Below are 25882 nucleotides of genomic sequence, written 5' to 3'. Positions count from 1 at the left end.
GCAATCACAGCGAGGGCTGGCAGGGAGCATCTGGCTCTGGTGGTGGGAAAGTCGCACCCACACATTCAGAGAAAGCAGCAAAAGGAAAAACAAATCAAGACTATGCTGGAAAACATCGGGGCAAAAAGGGTGATCTGACCCTGTCCTGCCCACACAGCCTGTGTTGGAGGTGAGGAGTCTCCCTGTGCCCCCCAGTCTCTCCCAGGCACTCGGCTCTGGGTGCACATCTTGGGCTGACTGAGGCACCATGCTGCCTGGCAGGTGTTGCTCCTGCACCAAAACCTGCCGTGTTGCTAAGTGACAGCTGATTTACCACATCGCTTACCCACCCCAGCTCACGGCAGGACAGCAGAGCAATGGGTACAGCCAGCATTGGCCAGACCTCATCCCTGCCATGGCCAGATGGTACATAACCCACACCTGGAGAAGCCACCTTCACCTTTCGTTCTCCTGTGTTTAGGGTCAAACTCCAGCGTGAAATGGAGAGGGCAGATGGCTTCGGTTGTGCGTGCCAGGAGCTGGCAGTCCTGCTGGTTTGCAGTGTGGATCGCCATGCAGAAGGAGAGCTCAGCCACGCATGGTTTTCTCCATTTGTGCTTTCTGCAATACCAGCACTTGATGCTCCTGCAGCTTCCAAACTATGGAAGGCTGAAGGGAAAAGATGCCACCCCCTGCAAAATCACTGGGGAATGGAGTTAGGATTAACGAAATACTGGTTTTCAAGCATCTCACCTCAGCTCTTGCACAGGAGCTGTAGTGGCTTGCAGCTTGCTCCATCACACAACCAACAATTGGTACCTCTGGTAGAGACACCAGAGCCTCTGCAATGGAGAACAAGCACCATTATCCCCGCCTTGCCAGTGTGCAAACCAGCTTACCCAGAATCATCAGGTTTCCAAAGGAGAAGAGGTTTCTGTCCCTTGCTGGATTATACGACAGCTTCTCAACTTGTTGGCTGATTTAAAAAAAATAATTGGAGAACAAGTTTTGTGAACAGAGAAAGATGCACACACATGCACACAGAGAACCAGTTGGTCAGCACACACGTGTGGCCAGGGAAGGCATGAGGAATGTCCTCTTTTTCTGCTGTTACCCCAAGGCTTCTAAATTCTAATTAAAGCCTATGTTTTTTAAAGGCAGAGTTATACCAAGCACAGCACCAGTGTTAAGCTGCACAGAGCCACAGCTTTTCCTAAAGCAGCCAGTCTTTCCCTTTCAGGGTAAGCTCAGAAGAGAAGCACAAAAAAAAACCAACATGACCCCCAAAATCTCCTCCCATTGAATCATCAAATGTCTGAACAGAGCTAGTAGAAGGGTACCGCACCTTTACTAATTTTCTGTTATCTGCTCATTTATTTACCGCCCTATCCCCACACAGCTGAGGGAAAGGAATTAATCTGCTTCCCCTGGTGTTTCTTGCAGCTGAGCCGAGCAAGCAAAGGTGACACCGACACTTTTAGGACACAATCAGGACACTTTGCACAGGTTAGGGGCCATTGTGTGCATTTAATTTGGTGGCTGACCTCATCCAGGCTTGTGCCCGGGTCACACTGCTACCAGGTTGGTTTTGGCAGCCCCACTCCCACCCCAGCAGGGTGATGGTTGGGTGGCCATTCTTGGTCCCACCTCATTGCCCTGCCAAGCCCACCTTGCAGCCTATCTGCCACATCCATGTCACCTAACAGCCTGTTGTTGTGGGCTTTGCTTGGCTCCAAGACTGGCACCAAGAGCAAACCTCCGAGAATTCAAATCATTTGGTGCTTGCAGCAGCAAGCTCCACATCTGGATTTCCAATGGTGAGAAATGAAGATTCCCTGAAGGATTTTTGCCTGTAAACAGACATCTACACCCTTAACACCATTTTTTTCCTCCTACTTGAGAGTGTTTGCCTAGTGTTTTGTTTGTTGTCGGTTTGGGGTGGTTTTTTGTTTTTATTTTTACTTTTTTCCTGACTAGAAGAACCTCTGACTAATGCATGTAAACTGCTTTCTCCTTTCTGTGCTGCATGTGCTGTATGGGTGGGGTTTTTAATGGTTTATTTCAATTCTAGCAGCTGTGCCTGCTTCTCTCCCAATCTCCTTCCTGCAGCCTCCAACCTGCAAAATCTATTCAAAGGGGGCTGCGAGTTCTCAAGCACCAGCAGGTTTTCAGCCCGCATGTCGCCAAAGAGGAGCTCCCCCATTAACATGTGCCACGTCTCCCTGGGGATCTGGATGGAGTTGAAGGGGGGAGGCGGGAGCAAGGGGCAGAGCACACCGGCTGTCTCAGCATCCCTCTCCTTCAATGCCAGCTTAGTCTGAATTAAAAATCAGCTTAAAAATATAACCCTGGGGTGTGTTACCGCACCCCTGTGCAATGAGAGACCAGCACATGCTCATAGGGGTATGACTGCAGCCAGGGCCTCCACAACAAGGGAGTTCAAGGGAGTTCTTGGGTTCATCCCCTGGGGGTCTTGCTCCACTTGGTGGTAGGATCAACGAGCATCCCAGCACCTGGCTGAGCTGGGAAAAGTTTTCAAGCAAAGGGCTGGAAATAATTTGTCTTAGCAGGACAGCAAGAAATACATCCTGCTGGGGCAGGCAGGGCTGGAAGCCAGCACCCCAGGAAGGCAGAGGGGAGATAACAGTGGCTCAGAGCCACCATTGGTACCTGTAAGGACAGAGGGAGGAGGACAGATGAAGGAAGAGAAAGGGAAACCTGTGTGTGGGAGATGGAGAGAAGTGAGAGGCCAGAGACAGAAACAGCCTTTGGGAGGTGGCTGAAGGCAGCTGCCTGCAGCTCTGCCAGCAGTGGCTGGCAGCAAAGAGGACTCTGGTGGCCCATTCTCCAAGAGAGAAGCCTCATTAGCAGAGAGCAGTGATGCTGCAGTCATACAAATGAGGAATGAAGGCAGTCAGTCAGTCAGTCTGGTTTACCTTGCTGTAAGGACTAGTTTTCAGTTCACCCACAACATCTATGTGATGTTGGGTTCCTTCAGACAGAAATGGAGGTGGTGGGTGAAGCTGAAGCCCCCCAGGCTGGCTTCCCCTTGGTCCCCCCCCCCAGAGAAGGCTGTTGCAGCGATGCTGCACTGAGGCTGGGGCAGCTGGGAGGCCTGAGTGTGTCCCAGGCTCGGGGTGTAGCTGTTGGAGTGTCTGGGGTCATCTGAGCAGGACAGGGGACAAGCACAGTGTGGCTGCTTTTGAACACCAAGTTTTGGGGGTGATTTGGTGTGTGTTACATCTCAGCTCTGAGGAAGCCAATGCATTCCCTCTGTTTGGTGGGGGTGGCATAGCCCCTGCATGTATGTGTGTAGGTATCTGCCACCTCTCCCCAGCCCTCTGCGGAGCAGGGAGATGTGTCTCCGTGTACGTGTGCATACACATGTGAAGTAGTGCACATGCATGTGCACACACAGAGGGTGTGGATGTTTGCATGTACATACTTGTTTGTCCCAAGTAACAAGTGATAGGATGAGAGGAAATGGCCTCAAGTTGCACCAGGAAAGGTTTAGATTGGATCATAGTAACAATTTCTTCCTGGAAAGGGCAGTCGGGCATTGGAACAGGCTGCCCAGGGCAGTGGTGGAGTCACCGTCCCTGCAGGGGTTGAACAGACACATCGATGAGGTTCTTAGGGATGTAGTTTAGTGCCAGGGTTGGGTTAACGGTCAAACTCGATGGTCTTGAGGGTCTCTTCCAACAAAAACGATTCTATGTGTGCATGCCTGTGTGTACATGCATGTGTAGAGGTGTGTACATGCCTGTGTAGAGGTGTGCATGTCTCTGCAAATGTGTGTGCACATATTTGTGCCTGTGCAGGTAGATGTGTGCATATGGGGGGGGGTGTGCACATGTGTGTGGGCATACGTGTATATGTGTGTATGCACACATGTATGTGTGTATACACATATATGCGTGTGTACACACGCAGGTGCCTGGCCGCAGCCCCCACCCCCAGGGCAGTGGATGGATGCACCGTGTGTGTCTGTGCCCGCGGGGGTGTCCGTGCCCCGGGCTATGCCGGTGGGGGCGGTCCCGGCCCCACTCCCGCAGCAGCGGCACCGCCCCCGTTCCCTCCCTCCCTCCTTCCTCTCCCTCCCGCCGCCGCAGCCGCACCGAGACACAAAAAGCGGCTGGGGCAGGGCCGGGCAGGGCCGCGCCGCCACCATGACGGAGACCACCAAGACCCACGTTATCCTGCTGGCCTGCGGCAGCTTCAACCCCATCACCAAGGGCCACATCCAGATGTTCGGTCAGTCCCGAGCAGGGGTTTGCAGGGTGGGGGGGGGGGGAGGGAGGACTTTTCGAGGGGCGCAGCCGCGGTCCCCCGGGAGCGGGGGCCCCGGGCGGGCGCTGTCCGCGGCATGTGGTGCTGAAGGCGCTGCGGGGGGAGGCGGAACCCCACCCTCGGCCCCCAGCCGTGGGCTGTGTTTCCCTTCGGATAACGGGCTTCCCCCTCTGCACTCACCTTGTCAGACCGGCGGCTTAAAATAGCGCCAGGAGCCCCCCACAAGCCCCACGGGGGTCACTCCCAGTGCTATTTCAAGCTGACATTTGCCCATTAGGTCTCAAGCCTGCGGTCGCTGCAGCACTTCTATATCCTCTCTGACTGGGGAGCGAGGGAGGGACCGGGCCAAGCAGCTAAAAACAGAAGTGAACAAAAATATGGGCAGTTAATTGAAATACTGAGGTACCCAACCATTAGATTGATAATAGTGGGAAGGAATCTGAAGTGCTCATGTGAGGTGACTGATATTACCGAGCATCGGTGAGATGATCCAAACGATGGGGGTGCTGGGATCACTGCTACAGCCTGTTCAGGCAAGACAAGAGGGAGGGAGGGATGGAGGAAGGGCAGTCTCTGTCAAAGGCAGTCTGACGTGCCATAAATACTGACGGTTCGGGTAAAGCTTGAAATGCCAGGAGATCTGTATGTAAACAGCGACTTACCTGGGTGGGGAGGAGTGAGGGTGAAGTGTCTACTGCAGACCGCATAAAGCACGGGAGTAGAAAAATCAGCTCCTCTAATATCCCTTCTTGGAGCACAGAGAGAGGAACCATCCTTGATGTCTGACAGGAGATTTGAGGCTGCAGAGCAGATGCTGAAGTTCTCATGCTACAGATGAAGAAGCATCCTTGGGGTTTCTAGAAGCTGTAGATAAGTTTCTAAGTGCAAAAATAACTGAAGGCAGCTTGGAGTATTTCTGAGTCAGACCTTGTTTTTGTCGATCATAATGAGTTTAGCAGCAGGCTAGAAAATGATGGTTTCTGGATGCAAATGATCATATTGTTATTCCATTTCATAAGTGACAGCAAAATGTAGTCCTGGGCATCAATATACCTGAAACTTAAAAAAAAGCCTATTCACTAAGGTTAAAACAATTGCAAACAACAAGGAACAAGAGTAACTACTTAAAAATAAAAACAATAATTAAATGAAATTACAAAGACATTGTTGATAGAAGCAACTATTGATAAAACAGATTTCTGTAATCCACATGATTTAGTCCTAGATAATATTTTTATTAAGAAAAATAATACTAAAATTATTAACATGGCACATATTCTGTGGACTAAAAGCCACCAACAATATAGATTTTAGAAAATAAGTATTAGTGAGATATTGTTATACAGTGGGTGTTTTTAGCAGACTCCTGATGAGATTATTTTTTCAGTATCTTTATCAATGACGTGGAAGAAAATATATAATCCCTGCCAGTAAAAAGTGCCAGTGACCCCAAAGCAGGTAGAATAGAAATTAATGATGGTAATGAATCAGTTGTGCTTCTTGACTCAGGTTGTTTGATCAAAAGGGCTTGTTCAAACAGTGAAGTCAAATGCAAAGTCATATGTCCAGCCAGGAGGAATGCACATCAAATATAAACAACAGGCAAATGTCTTCTGCCAAACAGTGGCTGTGTCGAGGACTGAGGAACAATTGTCTGTAGCTCACTGAATACAAAGTCTATGTGACGCTGTAAATAAAGCAGCAAATGTAATCTTTGCAGATATAAGCAAAGGAATATCAAGCAGCAGAAGAAAGGTGGTATTATTTTCATGTACAGTGTTAGCAAAACCCTTTTTGGAAGAACAGTAACTAGAATTAAGTTAGCTCTGGAAACCAGGCTTTGTGACAAGAGTCTAGAGAGGCTCAGCCTAGATCCATCCTTAAAGATGTTAAGGAGTGATTTGATGATGGCCTTTAAGTATCTGCATGGGGGAGGGATACGTGGTGTGTGATGGAAGGGGACTCCTTTATTCAGCAGACTGAGGAGGTGCCAGGAACAGTTTTGGATACTGCACAACTTCAACCTGCAAATATGATGTGTGGTTTTGAGCGAAGCTAATCAAGTAGCAGGAAAAGGTAGTTGGGTACTTGATGGATGCTCCATCACCTGAAGGTGGTTAGTTCAAGGCTCGGACACGTTTCAGGAAGACATGTTTTAGCTCAAAGAGGATGGCTTGATGTGGAAATTTTCTATATATGTCCTGTAGGCACACTGGAATATAAGTCAAGATACCTACTAGGGACAAATGAGTCTTCTACAAGGAAGGTACACAGAATTTAGCTTCTAAATCCCTGTTCATTTTTGTTTGAGAAACACTTCCCCTCCAAGCCCAAAAGAAATATCATGTGAAGCCATGGAAATCTCAGCCAAAATCTGCATTGTTCGTTTAGCTCTGTGCTGTAGGAATCCAACCAAAACAGTACTCCATCCTGTAAATGTATTTCAAAGAGCTGGATTTGTGCAAAAGGATGGACTTTATATTTCAGACAGAAATTTGGGCATCATGAGACTGATAGAGGCATTTTTTTGTTTAACGTAGAGAGACAATTTATTTGACACGTGGCACTGAGCCAAAGAAAAATCTAACATTCGCACTGGTATGCCACTGTAGACATACCATTGTACGCCAACTATCGTTTATCTCAGACTGGATTTTGCCATGTTTTATTCAGGCCAAAAGCCAACCTTTGCCCACAGGATTTTTGCCTGAATAGGAGACGGGTTAATTGTTTGGAAATCTCTTCTAGTGGGGGAGAGGTTCCCACTGGGTTATTTTTTCCACCAGTCATATGGATTTAAGACTCAGTATCATCATCCTTGAGTTTCCGGAAAGGTGGGATTCTTGTTACAACTGCAACCCAAGCCTTGCACCCATGTGGAGTTGAACTTACTGCAACAGGGCTCCCTCCACCCTCTGCCAGTTAACAGGCTGGGTCACTAGGGTTCCCCAAATGAGGCTGATTCATGTCTGCGTATACAAAATTAATACCATACATGCAAACTAATAATTCACATAAGATACGTAATATAATTAAGAAGTAGGTGAGATGCAGTGCTGTGCAGCCATCCATACCAAGGGGTTGAGACAAACACCCACATTGCCCTGAAAACACTCTGAGTTATTTGTGGTATCAGATGTGCTTTGAGATGTATGTATGTTCTGAGTCACAAATTGGAGTGGTATTTTCTACCTTTATGTGGCTATGGGAGACAGATTAGGATGCTAATGTCAGGAATAGGAGAGAAGAGGGCAGAGGTTGTTTCTAAAACTTGCTGCGAACATCATTGGGCTTCAGCCTGAAAGAAAAATCCATTTATATCCTAAAGAGGCAGGGAGAAGGAAAAGCAGATGTCATGCAAAAAAAGTCTTAAAAATTTGAGAACAAGATTCAGAACAAAGACCTGAGCATGGGGTAGATGCTTAACCCTCCTTCCTTGCAGCCAGCTCAGAAGGGGAACCTCTGAGACATTCCCGTGGTGGCTTTGGCACCTGTGGGGACACATGGAGCAGCACAACACTGCTAGCAGTGGGATTTACTGCCTAAAGAATACCTCCCTCCATCTCGGCCTCACCGCAGGTCACCTACTGCTTCCTTCCTGTGCAAGTGATGCCACCCAAAGGACAAAAGTCAATGAGCCAATGTGAAAAGCCAAATCTAATCTGTGCAGCCCTGCTAATGCACCAAGGCCCATGCTGGCACTCTTCCAGCTGAGGAGCTGGTGCTTGCTTTGACAATTAAATAATTTCCTCACCTTGTCCCTGCTCAGAAAACCCCAGCACAGCTGTGTCCTCCTCCTACCTGAGGTTCAGAGCATGAAAACCACTGGGCAGCCCTACAGAGGAAGGTAGAAAGTGTATTTTTTGATCAAAAAGCCATGGTGGTCTTGAGTAAAATCCTGGGATTAAAGGCATCACCACGCAAGGTCAGAGGCTCCAAGGCTTGTGTGGTTCTCCCTCGTGGTGGTCCAGGGTTGGAGAGGGAGCCAACAAGCTGCCAGTCGGAGGGAAGATGCTGAGCGAGGTTTTTCGTAGCTCTGCGGGGAAAAGCGCTTGTACCATCACATGGATATGTGAGAACTGGAGGCTTGTTCTGATGATTTCTGCGAACAGAAGCATGAGAGATTTAGTGGGGGGCAGTGGTATCAGGTTGATAAAAATGCAGTGTTTTGATATTGATTTTTTTTTTCCTGTTTTCTTTTTACTTGTTTTTCTTCAATTGTAGAAGAAAGGCCTCTCTGTAAATTCCCATTCCCCATTTTGGCATTTTTTTTCTTGCCTTTTTAAGGTCCTGAAGTTCCTCAAAACCCATCCTCTCACATGCGAATTTCTGGCTTCAAGTAAACAGCCTTGCTCACCAAACGCGGTTTTATTTCTGCCCAGCTCTAAGAGCAGCCTGACACAGCTTCATCTCTGAGGCTTGGGTCACCCATTAAACCCAACCCTTGCCGACACGTCTCTGTCCCCCTTCCACCTCTGCCTGTAAGCCTTTGATCAGCAGAGCTTTATTGGGGACGTCCCTGCCCTTGCAGAGGACACTTTCACACTGTCCTTCCCCTCTCATGGTCACACGATGCCTGTGAGGTCCAGCAATGTGGTGGGGATGCTCAGAGGTGGATCACCCCCAAGGAAGGGGTTGGGATGCTGTCATTTCACTCCATCAGAGTCATCTGGCTTTTTGTTACACTGATTTTTTTGGCACTACCAAGCCTTAGATAGCAAATAGGTGATTTGAATCAAATCTGTAGCATCTACCTGTATCCCGACTGTCTCATCTCCTGCGCGATGGTTTATGGAGTGAGGGATTGCTCCAGGTCCATTCATGCAGAAGGGGCTTGCGTAGTACAGGGTGTTTCAAAAAGATGGACACTATTTCAAACATATAATGATTGTGAATTGGATCCATCTGTTTGAAACACCCCGTGTTGCTCAGATGTGCTGTCCTTGTTGGGAGTCTTGGTACCTTCAATGTTTGAAACTCTTTAGGCGCAGCGTTTCCGACGCATTTCATTTCAAACAGTGCTGAGACCTGGACTCGTGCAAAAAAAACGTAGCTCGTAATAGGGTGAATCCTGAAATTCAGCAATTCTCCAACATCTTTCCTTTCCTCACCCTTTTTTTCCTGATTAGAATTAAATTGTCCTTATATCCTATGAGCATCTGCTACTTGAAAAGACTCTGTATCCCAACCAACAGCTGTGTAAAAAACATTTCTGATGGAAAACAATGAAAGAGGACTCTGCCATCACAAGTAAAATTCTCCACTGTATGGCTTCGTAAGAAAATTTGAGCAATTAAAAAACCCAGCAGGCTGCTCTTTGGTGATTCAAGGCTGCCTTTCCAGAGGAGCAGCACTGAGCTCTGCTGCATCATCTGAAGATGGTTTTGAGCTGAAGAGATGAAGTTTTGCAAGTAAAGAGGGAGGGAAGGAGAGGCAGGAGCTGAGGCTTTAGTTTCTGGTGTGTTGCTTTAATATCCCAAATTTCAATAATAACTATTTTTTAGTATATTGAGATGACTAAACTGCAGGACAGTTTAATAAGAGCCTCGCTGCCTGGTACAGAGCTGTGAGGGTGAGCAGGATGCCAGCTTGCACTTTGCCCTTTTGCTTAAAAGCAAATATATCTGCAAATGATCAGAATCAAAATTCCAACCCCCCGCCCCATCTTGCAAAAGCTCCTAAGGAGCTTGAGAGAGTCTTTGCCTTTGCCATCTACAACACGAGTAATAAGTTGAGGCCTCTGCAAGGCTGCCATGTGTTTCCATCTCATCTCTGATTTATCGGCTGCAGGGAGTCACAGCATCCATGCCACCTCTCAGCAGCTTTTAAAGTTAATTCTGGCCAGGCTTTTGCAATGCCATGGGGAGCTTCTGCTGACACCCAGGCTGCTGAACTCACAGCAAACAGCCAAAATCTTTCACAGGTAGAAAGGGTCTGGGAGTGCAAGACATAGAATCATAGAATCATTTTGGTTGCAAAAGACCTTTAAGATTATCAAGTCCAACCATTAACCCAGCCCTGGCACTAATCCACGTCCCTGAGAACCTCATCTCCATCTGTTCAACTCTCCAGGGATGGTGACTCCACCACTGCCCTGGGCAGCCTGTTCCAATGCCTGACAGCCCTTTCCAGGAAGAAATTGCTCCCCATATCCAATCTAAACCTCCCCTGATGCAACTTGAGGCTCTTTCCTCTCATTGTATCACTTGTTACTTGCCCAACCAAGTGCTCCCAGCTCAGAGCAGTGAAACTGCTCAGCCCAGCCTTGTGCCACAGGGGTGTCACCGACACCTCCGCTCCCAGCACTCGCCCAAAACATTCCAAAACTGCAGTTTCTGGGATGCTGTGCCAGGAGGACCGAGCAGCACCAGAGGACTGCAGCCATAGTGCTTTTGGGTGCCATTATATATCAGTTAAAGTCACATTCCCATCACTGCACACCATACAGACTCTTTTTTCATGTCCTTTATTGCCAGCTTCCTGCATCTCAAGCATCTTGTCTCCTCTTTATGACCCACTGAGAGGAGGAGTTTTCCCAAGCACCGTATTAAACTCCATCAATAACTACTCAGGGATTCTTTTAAAATATTTATAAGCTCTTAAATATTTAGCAGCATTTATTACGGTCTGTGAGACATTACATTGTCTCCATGACAATGCCACCTCGCAAAATGTGCCACGTACATTCTCTTACTTCTACCAACCATAAACAAACCTAGCAGTGACAAATCCAGTCCTACAACCTCATTCAAAAAAGAAACAGGGGCTCTGCTTCTATTTAAAAATGCTTCATGCTTGCTAAGATGCTCGCACCTCCTGCATCATCGTCTCTGATACTTTTTAATAGCAGCCCATGCAATACCGAGGGTATCAATTAGCTGAATGCTAAACCCCAGCAGTGGCAGCCCACATCTCTCACGCGACCTTGGGCATGTCACTTAATCTCTCCCTGTGGATGCAATGCGGGGGGACTTGTGTCTCAGCTTTCCCTGCCGGGCTGCTGCAGGTTTGTGCCAGGTACCGTGGTGATGGGGGATGCGGGTAGGAGCGGCTGGCGATGAGGCTGATCTTTGTGCATCAGCTGGCCCAAAATAGATACCCTCACCCCTGCATGTCCTGGCCTCCGAAATACTTTCTGGCAGCAAAGCAGGGGGGCTGAGAGGGGTCCACAGAGTTGAGGAAGAAGGCACAGAGATCGATCAGAGACAGGTCCAAGGACATGTCCCACCACTTGTGGCCAGAAGACAAGGGGCAAACAGAAACAGTCCAGTGGCATAGAATGTGCAGCACAGGTAATCCCACCTCTAGCTCTAATTCTAACATTAACCCTAGCCTAAAGCACCTGTGGAAAGACCCGACAACCTCCAAGACAGAAAAGTCAGCCTAAGATGGAGATAAAGCCAGGGTAGCTCTGGACTTTGAGATGAGCACTGCAATTGCTCTCATGGTGCCACCAGTGCCCAACCAAACAGGGCTGGATTTATTGGGATACGCCTGCATGGAGAAAGCTGGGAAAAGTCTGCAGTGCCCATCACAGCTCTGGAAACAAAACAGGGCCACGCACAGCTCTCATCTCCCCAAGGCAGCATTGCTCCCTGTGTTGAAGGTGTGCATCACACCTGGAGAAGACAGCATAATTCAGGAGCATGCTTTATCTCTCTCCCCCTCCAGAATCAACTAGTTTACTTTAGTAAGCTTGAGCTTAGTAAAGTTCACACCCACAGAAAACTGCTAAATCCATATTTTGGTAACAGAAAAACCTATAGCCTTTCGAAATACATATTTTCAAGAGCCACTATAGAGCTTCCCCCAGGAGGAGATTAACGGGGATACGTCTGGTTTGGAGCCAGTGCAGAAGGAGGCAAATGCAGAGGAGCTCCCCACGGGATGGGTAGAGAGCCCTGAGCCAGGCTAGGAAGGATTTGCTCAGCCTCTGCTCCACCAAGGTTTCTACTTTCACTGAAAACCCAACAGCCCCTTCCCTAAGGAGACCCCATTTTGCTGAGGCTTATAGGTAAGGGAAGGAAGGAAAATCCAGTTTTCCCAGCAAGACTCATGAGCTGGGTTGGGGATGCTGGAAGGCATGGCTTGTGGCTTTGCTTCTGGTGCCTTTGCTTTGTGAAAAGCCAGTGTCAAAGCTTCTTTTGGGGGAAAAGGGTTCTTGAAAATAGATCAGCAAAGAGTAGAGGGTTTCACTAAGCTGTGCAGCTGTGTTAATGGGAACGTGACATCCCTTTTGTGGCACCACGAGGGTGAAGTCCTCCCTCGGCTGCCTCCTCTGCCCCATGTTGTCACCAGCGTCCCCCTGACCTTTCTGAATCTCTGGAAGTGGTACATTTTCTGCCCACACAGTCCCCGTTCGGCCAACACAGACCCCTGCCAGGATCAGCATTTCTGGACACTTTCCCACCAAAGACAAGCAGGGGGTCAGAGTCATGGCGTAGGGCTCAGCCCCACATTGAGGCAACCCAAGACCAGCAAAGAGCCGCCAGGCAAATGCTGCAGGGGGATTTGGGGACCATAAATCCTCAGCTCCAAGTAGGGTTCTAATCCTGCCATGCATCAGCCTGTGCCCACGGGTACAAACTGCTGCCTTTGATGTGCTACAACAGCTTGGAAATGAAAACAGAGCACTTGCACAGGGAAATTAGGGCAGTAGAAAACAAGTGGAGAAATCTGTTGTGGTTTGTTTGTTTATTTTAGATCTTTTTCCTCCATTTTTTTTTTTTTTAACAAAAGGCACTGGGTGACACTGATTTCCCAACCTGTGGCTGGTTAAGATAAGGACTGGGACCTCCCCAGGGACAAACATGGAGGTGCGTGTCCTACTTTGGCGGTGCCACCCCCACCCTGGTGGAAGCAAAATAAGACCACAGCAAGATAATGAAAATATTCACCAGGTTCCTTTCACTGCTACTCTTGTGCTGTTTGACTATATCTGTGGGCCCAGGGCAAGAAAAATCATTTCAAAACAGAGCAGTCATGACTATCTGGAACACCCTCCCCTTTGCTTGCCAAACGGTTTATTTTTGCTCCTGATATTTATACTCATACAGCCACAGAATACCAGCTCTGAGCCAGATTCGCACCACAAATTGATGTCACTTTACTGCAGGCAATGTATTTACACCAGCTTTACACCAGCTGGAGAGCTGTTTGGTCTCAAAAACCCTATAGGAGAGACGGATTCCAGCTGAAATTGCTCCGACTGCTTTCTGCCTGGTCCAGCAGCATTGATGTCCCCTAACCCAGTTTGTACTTAAATAAATCCTGGTGCTCAGGGGGGCATTTTACACCAAGTGCTGGTAAATGTGGTTTTTGGTACATTTCTCTCTAAACAGTGAGAAAAATACTACACTGGAAAAGGAACAGTCTCTCCTCTCCATCATGCACCACATTACAGCATGCACAGCCCTTGCTGACTTTTGAGTCAGCCAGGTAATACACCAGCCAGGGAAAGTTCTACCACCTCTCACTTTTCAATATTGTGTATACAGACACTCACCTTGCCTAGAGATGCTTAATCCTTCTCCGAGGGTTTCCCAGCAAGGTGTTTTGGTACTGTCCTGCAGCAGGGAGCTCAACAAAACATCTTTCTTTACACAAAGACATCTTCTTCACCCATTTTTATCTGCTAAGAGTTGCTTTTACCAGGTCAGAGGCTGCCCCAAGCTCTGGGTGTTAAATACCAGGTGGTGGGTGGTCCACCTTGGTCCATCCTTCAGGTGAGACCCAGAAAGCTGCTGAGCATGTTCCTCCTCTCCCTGTGATACCAGGATAGAGATCTCTGGGCAATAAATTACATCACTTCTCCTTAGAAGTGGTGAGAGTGACATAAAAGTAGGTCCAGGCCCTACCTGGAGGAGCTGGTGGCAGCTTCAACTCATGCAGCATCTCCCCATACTTGTCCTCATGTTGCTCATCTGATGGGTATTACCTGCTCCACCATAGCAGGTGGGATGCTCCGGGGGGGGAAAAAAAGCTCTTTGGCCTGGGTTGCTTTGCCAGGCTCTTGGCCAGATGCTTCTTCTCAAGCTCTCAGATCCAGAGTTTCCTCCCAGGCTCCTGTGGACCTCCTCACACTCGTTGCCACTTGGAATACTCCAGTTCTGAAAAAAAAAAAAGAGGGAAAAATAGGATGCTTTCAATTTAAGCTTGTTTCAATCACATCAAATAGGCTGTTCCTCTACACCTTCATCTAAGAAACCCAGGTCACCTGGGCCCAGCTAGGTCCCTCACCCAGGCCCCATCTTATTAGGTCTCCAGCAAATGCTCTGCTATTTCTAGGTCAGCTCATGGCGATTCAGTCTTCAACCTTTTGCTGCTTGTTTGCTTTAAACTTCTAATTTCACTTTTCTGCCGTGAAGTGGTCAACAGACGGTGATAACACAAGTTGCATTAGTCATCACTCGGGCGGCTCTCAGAGTGGGACACTAACGGGGTGCCTGGGTGGGCTGGGAGGTGGGGGGACCAGCAGCAATGTTTCTCTGGGGTCTTTCATAGCCTCCAGGAGTTTTCAGGTGCTTAGTGCTTTTTTGGTGCCTATGAAATAAACATCAAAACAAATGTGCAGCAAAGACTGAAGATGTATGTTTTCAGAGTGTTGGCACAGAGCAGGCTGCAGCTTCCACCCCCGGCGGGGAGAAGGGCATAAATCACAGTCAGCCAGTGGTATTCCTCCATTTAAAAAAAACCCAAAACCCCAAAAAACACCAAAAAACAACAACAACAAAGGAAAAAGGAAGCGGATGAACCGTGCACAAAGTCAAAGCAAATGCTATTTGAAATTACACCTTGAAAAATTGAACGTGAGGAATATTTGATTTCATTAACGTAAGTTTAGGTGATAGAGCAGTGCCAGATGAGCCAAAATGATGTGATTAAATATATTCAGTGAGACCCACCAAAAAGAAACATCTCATAAATAAGCATTGATTTCCTATTGGGGAAGCAGGACACTATTTTTATGCAATTGGGACAAAAATCATCACTTACAATTTTTGCTGCCCCGGAGTGTATCCTCCGGCCAGTCTTTTGCCACCATCACCTCACAGGAAAGCAGTGCAGCCAGAAAACATCTGAAGTGCATTTGCAGGGGCAGTGAGCAAGGCTGAGGTGTGTGGAGGGTTAGATTGCAGGGTGACAATAAAACCCTGGCAGATGTATTGTTAACCTCCTCTCCCCCCCACTTCCCCCTTTTGCCCCTCCCTCTCCCCCCTTCCCACTAAGGACAGGCAATTGGGAGGGAAAGAAGGATAGAGAGAAGAGAGTTGGAAAAAATTAAAGATGTTTTACTAATGCTACTAATAAGAATAGAGAAAATAATACAAAATATACAAAACCAGTCTTGAAAGTCTCAGCAACTGTAGAGCTGGCAACCAAAGTCCTGGACTGGACTCTGCAGCCAACCGGAGCTGGATTCAGTCTGTCACTAGGCCTCAGTTTGCAGGGACGACTAGCAAGGTCCTCTCCTAATGTCGGCCATAAGCAGAAGGGAAAAGGGAAAGGCAAAGGGAAAAAGGGCTGAGATCCTCGTGATGTCCCACTTTTATATGAAGTATTCAAGTGAATGGAATGTTATACGCAGTTGGTCAGTTTCTTGGTCACTGTTTTCTCATTGCCCCTCTCATGAGATGTCCATCCATGCTTAGCAATAAGTTTGCATTCCATTGCTAGGTTTACCAAAACATGTGTCTGGTTCTCCAGGAAAATGCAGCTAATATGAAGGCTTTAGCTGACAGGCAAATTCACTAAAAGAGAAACTTGTTTTTAACAAAACCAGGACAGGTGTCACCAGCACTTGGGAAGGGTTCAAATGCCACCCCTGTCCCTTCCATCCCCACCATGGCAAGGTTAATGTCAACCACCAGCTGTCACAGCGGGGCTGTGCTGGGGGCCACGGAGCAGCAGCTGAGAGCACTCCACCGCACCAGCACGCTGCCGGTGGGCTAATGCACATCTTGGCAGGGTCCATCACCGGTAGCTTATTTATGTTACATTTAAAAGCCATGCAAGGTTGGCTGGGGCATTAAGGACAATTTACACCGGAAAAGAAATGCGCTTTTCTTTTCAGACCCAACATCCTTGTGTTGGTGTTGCAGACTATAGAGTGCTCATAGAAAATAAAAATACCTGAGGGTGTTTTCTGGGGTCCAGGGCAGTCTCTGGACATCATAGGTATTCAACAGGCAAGAAATGGGCTGGGAAGTTGTGACAGAAGCTGAGCTCAACAACAACAAATAGGACAGGAGCCCTTGTCAGAAGTGATGGTCCATGTCAGGAGAGCCACTGGTCACCTTTTAGCTGCTAAGGGCATTTTTGGCTGGTAGACAGCTGCAAACGGGAGCAGGTGAGGAAGGGAGAAGTTATGAGGAGAGAAGGGGTGCACATAGTTCACGAATAGCGAAAAATCAAAAGGAAAGAATTTGTCTGCAGGCAGGGAATGAACAGCTTCATGCACCACCTCACGAGCTCTGTCTGGCTGTTCCAGGACTGCCAGAAGAACCCTGGTGAGGTGGTTGAAGGTGATCTGGGGTCTGAAGGTGATTTAGCTTTTGCTAAAGACCTGCCCTCTCCCCACCAAATTGTCTTTCTTGCGAGGTCTGGAGGTCCCCAGGAAGGCCCATGCTCAGCATCACCAAGGATGAGATGGGCAGTCAGGATGCATCCAGTCCTGCCCTTAGTTGCCTTCCCCAACCAGCACCTCCTGCACTGGGAGAGAGTCATGAAATCATTTTTCTTAGAAGAGACCCTCAAGATCATTGAGTCCAACTGTTAACCCAACACTGGCACTAAACCATGTCCCTAAGAACCTCATCTACGCAATGATGAGCCACTCAGCGGGTGCTGGGCAAAGCCGGTGCGTGATAGTGGGGTTGGTGGGTCCAGCTGAATCCCCCTGCACCCTTTTCCTTGTTCTCCTCCTTCAGAGCGAGCCCGGGACTACCTGCACAAGACTGGACGCTTCATTGTCATCGGTGGCATTGTCTCACCCGTGCACGACTCCTATGGGAAGACGGTGGGTTGTCCTCATTTCCCTTTCTTTCTCCTGTATGTGATGGTATCTCTGAAGCCAGGCAGGAGCACTGGGCAGTGCTGCATGCATCTATGATCCTTTATGGACCTCTTCTGCCCAGGGTAGCTCCTGACCATGGGAAAGCCTCCGAGAGGAGGGAGAGGATGAAACCTCTCACTCTTTAGATAAAAACTGCAGTGAGACCCTACAACCAGCTGAAGTACTAGACAAAAAGGACAAGTGTTCTCTCCCAAAACAGTAGTGGTCATCTTGTTGGGTTGGGTTTTTTGTTTGAACAATTTCAAAGACAATTTTTTGTGGGGCTGGCAACACTGCAAACAGGGACCTTTAAAAGCACTTTCTGGGTTGGGAAAAATCCAGATTAGGATAGGAGAGAGTTTTCTCCTCTCCTGAAAACTGGAGGAATTTCGTCAGAAACCACTATCGCTGGGTCTGGCCCCACCAGCTCAGGGCTGAGTAGTGGTGCTAAGCAGACCTCACCAACTGGTTTGCAGCTGGGACTGAAGCAAGGCTGGGATTCTTCCTCTCCAGCCAACAGGGGCTTAAATAAATTTTTGTGATCAGGAACAAATCCTTCTGGCTTGTCTGATCTGAGCGAGCCTTATGGTCTGCCCCAGGCTGGCCACGGCACCCTGCTTGCATCCCATAACCGTTCCCCCATCACCCTCTCTTGCAGGGTCTGGTCTCAAGCCGGCACCGCCTGACCATGTGCCAACTGGCCGTTCAGTCCTCCGACTGGATCAGGTGAGGGGCAGAGCCCATACCCACCACAGCACCAGTGGCCCTGGCAGCCCCTGCCCCTTCTCTGGCACCATGAGGGCAAAGTCCTGCATGCAAAGTGGAGATGCCACCAGCTGCTAGAGATCCAGGATGGATTTTCTCCTCTCCCAGGCCAAGCTTGATTAAAAATCAGAGGCCTTCCTCTCCTAGTTCAGCAGAGAACTGATCAAGAGTGTTACACCATCCTTCAAGGAGGCCCTTTGGCTTCAGGGCAGGGGTCTCACAAGCCACTTGTTGAGTCAGTGATGTCTAAGTGAGGCCCAAAGTCACCCAGCCCACCCCAGCCTTGTGCCCTGGCACCTTTGCTACACCTGCAGCACCAGCCTGCTGACTCCTCTTCCCAGCCTTGCCACATGGCATCTGATGGATGAGGTGGGACCAGGAACATCTCGGGAAACAGGGTTGTAACACATGTAGTTACAACCAAGCCAAATAAACCTCTTTAGTTGGATACCAAGAGTGGAATGGTGTCCAGGCACACACTTAGGTCCCCAGGGCTGTTTGGGACAACTGGGTGGAAGGCCTGGAGGAAGACATGGTTCATGGGGTGATGGTGGCTACTCACGGTGCTGCTGGCTGGCCCAGTGGGGAGCAGTTAGCACGGGAAGAGGTCCAGGCAGGTCATCAGTGAACAGTTGCCTTGCTGTGCTCCCCTCAGGGTGGACCCCTGGGAGTGCTACCAGGACACCTGGCAGACCACCTGCAGCGTGCTGGAGCACCACCGGGACCTGATGAAGGTGAGGCAGCCCTGGCTGGGGTGTGGGGAGAGCGAGGGAGCAGGGCTGCTTTTGCAGCAGCACATGGACATCAAACACCAAAATATGGCTGGGACAGATTCAGCGAGGTGGGAAAGTTCAGCAGGTTGGGAGCAAAAAAAACCCAGGAGGAAGAGTCCCTCCAAAGCCCAGGCAGGCCTGAGAGATGAGACAGGAGTTGACTGCCCTTGGTGACTGTAGGGACAGGGATGGAAGGACTGATGCCATCATGTGGATATAGCAAGCAAACCAAGGATAGAAAACACAAAAGCTCATGGGCAACCCAAAAAGGAGGCACAGAAGTAGCAGGACATGTAGTGCATCCAGGGATTGTTGTGTTCCTGCTACTGGAGATGACCTTCAGCCTGGGGTATGAAGGCTCGATACAAGGGCTGGGTTTTGGGAGGCAGCTGGGATGAAGGTCCTGTTCCAGCTACATCTCTCTCTCGTTGCAGAGAGTGACCGGCTGCATCCTCTCCAATGTCAATACCCCCTCCATCACCCCTGTGATCGGCCAGCCGCAGAATGAGTCCTCGCAGACCATCTACCAAAACAACAACAACGTCTCCAACAAGCCCACCGCAGGCAGGTGGCAGCAGGTTATGGAAGGAGGGAATGGCCACCCACTCCTCACCTCCCAGCCAGGGCTGCCAAGTGTTAGGAACAGTGCTCCATCACCTTAGCTTTGGGTTGGGTCGGTTTATTGGGCTCCATGCCCCAAGCCTGGGTTCGGGTGGAATGCAATGGAGGAACTGGTTAGCACCCAGCACAGGAAGGGCAGCCCAGAACAGCTTTAAATATCTGTGAAAACTCCCTGGTCTTCAGCTGGATGATATTCAGGCAGTGAGAGCAGCCAAGAGAAAGGCTACCCAGTACCTGTGGGGTGCATGCAAAGGACAAGCTGGCAGGAGAGGTGACACTGCTGGATCCCCCATGAGCCAATGGGATGTGGGACGTGGAGGTATTAGCTGGGCGGAAGAGGGAGGATTACTTAAATCCCATAAAAACAAACATCTCATGATTTTTTTTTAGTGATTTTAGCTGTCCAGCTGCTCTCTTCAGGGCACAGCATAGCACTCAGGAGTTAAGAACACAAAAGATGGGGAGATGCTGAGAGCGGTTCCCACCCCTGGGCACAGGAGCATCTTGCAGGATCAGGGTGTCTAGAGTGTTCATAGGGGTCAGTCAACCAGGGCATCATTGTCTCTGGTTAATTTTTCTTCTTCACCTTTAGCAAAAATTCTGGGGAAGGTGGGAGAAAGCCTGAGCCGGATTTGCTGCGTTCGTCCGCCGATGGAGCGCTTCACCTTTGTGGGTAGGTAAAGGAAAGCTCCAGCATTGCCTTGGCTTCAACACTATCCCCCAGCCTTCCTGCCAGGTTGGGCACCAGCAACTCTCTTGTGCTTCCCTCCCGCAGATGAGAACGCCAACTTGGGGACGGTGATGAGGTACGAGGAGATCGGTGAGTACACATCCACCTCCCTCTGGCTCCTCTGGGCTGGCACTACAGGCTCAGGAGAGGTTGCACAACAGATCTGGTGGTGAGAGAAGGATGCTGGAGTTCCATCCTGTCCCAATGCCAGCTCTCAGGGGTAAAACCAGAGCAGCACTGAACTGGCCAGAGCCTGTTCTTGAGGGCAGAAAAGCAGCCCAAACTGACCATGCCACTGAGACCCAGCTCCCAGCGCTGGCACAGACCCACTGTGGCATCATGCCTTGAAAGTCACCCCATAGAATCACAGGATCATTTTGCTTGGAAGGGACCCTCAAGATCAGCAAGTTCAACCTTAACCCAACACTGGCACTACCCCACATCCTTAAGAACCTCATCTCCATGTCTGTTCAACCCCTCCAGGGATGGTGACTCCACCACTGCCCTGGCCATCCTGTTCCAATGCCCAACAGTTCTTTCCAGGAAGAAATTGTTTCTAATGTCCAATCTATACCTCCCCTGGTGCAACTTGAGGCCAAGTGCCATGAAACCTTCCCTCTGGCAGTGAGATCACCCACTTCCTCACTTTGTCCATGGCCCCAACAAGCTTTTCACTCAGCAGCAGGAGGGATTTTGGCAGCCTAAGCAGCCAAAGTGGAAACTTTTTCACACTGAGGGTGGTGAGATCCTGTCCCATGTTTCCCAGAGAGGTGGTGGATGAACCATCCCTGAAGACATCCCAGGCCAGGCTGGACGGGACTCTGAGCAACCTGAGCTGGTGAAGATGTCCCTGCCCATGGCTGAGGTGGCACTGGGGGAGCTTTGAAGGTCCCTTCAACCCAAACTGTTCTATGATTCTATAGCATGGAGAAATTACTTCCTTCCCCCGGTATACCCCACCTCCAGGGCTGCAGTGCAGCCATAGCAAGTGCAGCAGCATAGGAGAGGAGCTGAAATAAAATAAGGTAGGGGTGATTTAATGTTTGGTACCAACAGAGATGTGAGAAGGACCAGAGGATCTTTAGTGAGACTTGTTTTGGCAGGGGAGGTCTATGTGGAATAGGATCCCCGTAAGCAACACAGTGGGATGGCAATGGGAGGTGCTCACCATTGCTCCCACCTCTCAGATTCTCTGCTTCTTTTCTTCAGAGCTTCGCATCTTACTGCTCTGTGGCAGCGACCTGCTGGAGTCCTTCTGCATCCCTGGTCTCTGGAACGAGGCAGATGTGAGTCACCACTGCTGGGTGCCTCTGTGCTCCTCTTCCCCAGGCTCACTTCCTCCTCCTCCTCTGCTCCCCACACCCAGCACTCCTGTGAGCTGCTAAGGTCCATCAGGATGGCAGGAGTTGTGGCCACCATCCCCACCTCCTCTTCCATCCCAACCCTCACCTCCCCTACACATGGGCAGCCTAAGGGATGGGGCCTTCTGCACCCAAGTCACCAACCCTGCCCAGCTGCCCCTTCCACAGCCCCAAGCCCTTCTCCCCCTCACACAGAGGACGTCACCCCAGGTACAGGTAAGTTTGTCCCAAGGGATTTCCAAAGGCTCTGCTCCCACTCCTCGTCCCTTGGAAGGAGCCAGCTTCAAGTAGATGCAAGTCCCAGCAGAGTGAGGTGTGGCGGTAGGAAATAGGTTTGCAGAAGTTGGCTTGATGTTAGAAATTAAACACATTCACAGCCAAATCTACAGCTTTTGCATAATAAAATTTGCTGACCCAGAGCCCTTTTGAATGAGCCTGGATTGTCCTGAGATGGGTAAGGCAGTGGGAGCCATACCCATGCAGTGAGAAAATTGGCCACCAGCCTTGGCGCAAACTCGCTTTTAATCTGCTCAGGGCAGAACAACCCTAGAAGACCTCTGTCAGGACCAACACAACCATCCTGCTCCTAAAGCCTTCAGCGAGGCAGAGGTCACGTCCTCCTCAGACAATCTTTCTACTATGACAAGCCCTCCCTAGCCTCAACATCTGTTCATAGGATTTAACCCTCTTCTTATTTCATCCACTGCAGACCACTCATCACTCCTTGATAAATCCAAGTTTCTGCCAAAGACTGTCCAGATAGTCTCAAATTCACTTTGTATGTCCATCCAGACCATGGCTTGGCTTTCACGGCATGGGGAGGGGTTGGCAGATGGCGGCAGGTCTTGCGTGGGACCGTTATGAAAGCTCTCCTCACTTTGGGTTGCTCCTAGATGGAGGTGATCGTGGGGGAGTTCGGGATCGTGGTGGTGCCCCGAGATGGAGCAGACCCTGACCGGATCATGAACCACTCCTCCATACTCCGCAAGTACAAAGTAAGTGGATGTGTGTGTGGCTGGGGAAGGGTGTGAGAGGACCCCCCCCATCCTCTCTTTACCTACTTCTGCCGCAGTTCACAGAAAGTCTCGAGGCCAGATGCTTTGAGCTGCTAGGTGGGATAAGCAATGGGGCCACCACACAGCAGCCCCCAAAGGACAGCAGGGCTGGAGGGACAGACACCTGCTTTCAGGCCATCCCTTCATTCCTCTCTTCTTCCTTCCCCTGCAGAACAACATCCTGGTGGTGAAGGATGACTCAAACCACCCCATGTCAGTCGTCAGCTCCACCAAAAGCAGGTGGGTGACTTCTGCTACGAGGCAGGGAGATGGGTGCCCCCAAGCCAACCTCTCCATTTGTGTGGACACCAAGGTGCCACCCAACCCCCCAAGCGGACTCTGACCCCTTCTTTCCTTCCACACCCCCAGACTGGCCCTGCAGCATGGGGACGGACACGTCGTGGATTACCTCTGTCAGCCCGTCATCGACTACATCCTCAAGAGCCAGCTCTACATCAACGCCTCCGGCTAAGCGCCAGAGGCCTTGCAGCGAGACAGCCCTCATGTCCCACCTGCCCACAGCTCTTCATCACTCTTGTTTCTCTCTCTCTCAATCCATGTCTTCATCTCTCTCCCCACCCCATGGCCTCCTGACCGCATCTGCCTCTCACTCCCAGCGCCAACGCTCCATTGTTCAGCAATGTCCAGGGAACCATGGCATGGCCCTGAGAGGAATGGTTTGGTCTCTTTTTTTCAGGGAATCGCCCTCCCCCTCATACATGGGGAAGGAGGGGAACCAGTAAAAGAGTGATATGCTTGGTGCACTCGAGGTGGGGCAGCTCCAGCACCCCCTTCCAGCACGACACTGGGAAATGGTCCCCTTGGTCCATCCTCCCAGCATGCTCAGAGCAGAGCGTTCGTCTTTCGTGTCATCTTATGATACTTAAGCTCAATAAATCTAGGTGGACTTCTTTTTTCTTACATAGTTTTAGCGTGAGCCCTGTGGCAACAATGGTCAAATGAATCCTTGTTGGCAGCGGGCAGTTGTAACCAACTGGCGTGGTGTCCCACAGCAGGTGGACCTTCTCAGGCCAGCAGTAGGACAAACCAGCTAACAAAATCCTCCCACGAAAAGGGCATTTCTGAAGGGGAGCAGAGGCCTTGGCAAGCACCATTGCCTAAGCACTACTGAGGGGAAGGTCATGTCTCACCTTTCCTTGGCTGCAAGTGAACCCAACCCATTCCCTAGGCAAGTGGAGCTGCGGTGATGCTCTACTCTGATCCAGTGTTGGAGGGGTCAGCCCAGAGCACCTAGAAACGGGCCTGCCCTTTATGTTGCCAGGAAACAAGGGAGGAAGAAGTAGGTGGTGACCCAAAGCCTTTGGTGAGAATTTGCCCCAAATCTGGCTGAGCTTTGTGGGTGCTGGGTCTATCCCCATCCTCTGGCCTCCAGATCTCTATTTCTGTCTGGAAACTTCCCCCTTCTACCTTCACTCCTCCCCTCTTCCTCTCTTTGAAGAGTTTATTAAAGGCACGATACCTTCCCCCTTCCAAACAGGCTGTGGCTACTTCACACATCCCTTGGGAGAAGCCAGGCTCCTGCTTTCCCACCCATGACATGCCCCCAGATGCCAGGGAAGGAGCCTAGTGGAGATGCTGGCATTAAAACCAGGACAGGTTACATGAACCAGAAGAATATTTAAATCTTGTGGACAGGAAGGTTGCTGAAGCATTGCATTGTCCTGCTGAGCATCCTTAGGGTGCAAGTGCCCTGCACAGCCCCTAGAAAAGGTCACAGCCGCAAGGGGGAAGGTACAGACCTGCTCTGCTCCTCACCTTTTCCTCTCCCTTTGCTCCGCCTAACCTTTTAGCCCTTCTGCCTGTAGCTCCTGGACATCTGCTTGCTTGCCACAAATCTGGGCTAACTAGGCTCAGGCTAGAACCCCCCACCAAGGCGCAACTTCTGTCCATGCTGGCTTTGTGGCTTTCCTAGGTCAGCGCAGTGATGAACTGCTGGTCCCCCAGTTTGGGCTGCTCACCAACACCCTACTGACCCCCTTAGCTAACACACAGGGCAGATGCCTGTGGTGGGACATATCCATGAAACACCTAAAGTAGGTAAGCAGGTAGCTGGACTCCATCCACCGTTCTTGTGCGTTCCATTTTTCAGTCTCTCCTCCCCCTCTACTCTGCACAGAAGTTATTTCAGACAGCAGCTGCTTCTCCTTGCCAGACATAGAATCAAAATCATGGAATCTTTTGCGTTGGAAGGGACCTCCAAAGCTCTTCTAGTCCAAGCCCTTGCCATGGGGACATCTTTACCCAGATCAGGTTGCTCAGAGCCCTGTCCAGCCTGGCCTGGGATGTCTCCGGGGATGGTTCATCCACCACCTCTCTGGGCAACCTGGGACAGGGTCTCAACACCCTCAGCGTAAAAAATTTCTTCCTCATGTCTAGCCTAAATTTCTCCTAACTCCTATGTTTCTTAGGTCCCAGCCAGAGGAGAAAAAGCTGTGATAGCAACCAGCCTCCAAAACATACACACACAGAGAGGGAATTTAACCTCCTCGGGGAGTAACTCCTCCTTGGAGTGGGTGGAAGGACAGTGGGTTTGAACTGAGGAAAAGACAAGAGGAAATAAAACAAAGGAGATGGAGAAGGGGTGCATCCCAAAGCCATCTCAGATCCTTCCTCCTTCCCTCAGGAATGTGAGGTGGGATGCACAGGGAGCCAGCCGGTGTCCCACCCCACCGCGGTTAGGACAGCGCACCTTAGAGATGTAGCCTTGTGGTAGGGATGATGAGTATATTTGGTCTTACCTGCGCCTTTGTGTATCTGCTCACAGTAAAGGTCACAGTATGGGGGGGTGGGTGGTAACAGGTCGGGGGGTTTGTAACAGGTCATTCAGCTCTGGGACTGGTTTGATATGCAAAACAAAAAGAGTAATTCCTGAAGATCCATGTGACCACTGGGGAGGTGAGGACCAGGCTTTCCAGGGCGCAGGGAGTGGGGGGGGAAGATGTTTGTGGGTTTTGGTCTTCGAACCTCCACTTTTAAACAGTGCAATTTGCTGAAAAGAGAAATGAACTTCAAACGCTTTTGGGTAAAAAAAAAATAATACATGTGGGGAGGGAAAGGGGTTGAAGTTGCCATGCCACCGATTTCACCTTTGTCAAAAGTTTTGGAGACTAATTTTTTTTTTCTTCTGTTGCTATATGGAAAAAATGGTCATTGACAAAAAAAGAAAAAAAAACTTTATCAGCAAAATGTTTAAATTATGTAATAAACAAAACAAAAGAGAAGAAAGATGTTAT

At 49.7% G+C, this 25882-nt stretch overlaps 1 protein-coding gene and 1 long non-coding RNA gene across 2 annotated transcripts; one reads left to right on the top strand and one right to left on the bottom strand.

The window, feature by feature from the left end:
* Positions 1-4040: 4040 nt before the first annotated feature.
* Positions 4041-25874, top strand: NMNAT2 (nicotinamide nucleotide adenylyltransferase 2). The gene is made up of 11 exons (XM_065071687.1): positions 4041-4233; positions 17199-17287; positions 17982-18049; positions 18744-18822; positions 19296-19425; positions 20075-20155; positions 20258-20302; positions 21422-21498; positions 22467-22568; positions 22801-22868; positions 22998-25874. Exons 1-11 carry the CDS (start codon positions 4149-4151, stop codon positions 23098-23100), a joined length of 927 nt encoding a protein of 308 aa, XP_064927759.1. The 5' UTR covers positions 4041-4148; the 3' UTR covers positions 23101-25874.
* LOC110357791 (uncharacterized) lies at positions 5546-14466 on the bottom strand. The gene is made up of 3 exons (XR_010474225.1): positions 13775-14466; positions 9024-9297; positions 5546-8371 (listed from the first exon to the last, which is right to left on the bottom strand). It is a non-coding gene; the product is annotated as an uncharacterized LOC110357791 (long non-coding RNA).
* Positions 25875-25882: the final 8 nt, after the last annotated feature.

Source organism: Columba livia, chromosome 8, assembly GCF_036013475.1.
Source record: "Columba livia isolate bColLiv1 breed racing homer chromosome 8, bColLiv1.pat.W.v2, whole genome shotgun sequence".
NCBI classification, from domain to species: Eukaryota; Metazoa; Chordata; class Aves; order Columbiformes; family Columbidae; genus Columba; species Columba livia.
Note: the sequence above shows the minus strand (reverse complement) of the source record. Positions and strands in the feature narration are given on the sequence as shown.

Bases quoted from the DNA above. Each gene is read 5' to 3' on its own strand.
- NMNAT2 (XM_065071687.1), top strand. From the start codon at position 4,149: ATGACGGAGACCACCAAGACCCACGTTATCCTGCTGGCCTGCGGCAGC. The intron at 4,234-17,198 runs GTCAGTCCCGAG...CTCCTCCTTCAG, and splicing joins GGGCCACATCCAGATGTTCG to AGCGAGCCCGGGACTACCTG. The intron at 20,156-20,257 runs GTAGGTAAAGGA...TCCCTCCCGCAG, and splicing joins GGAGCGCTTCACCTTTGTGG to ATGAGAACGCCAACTTGGGG.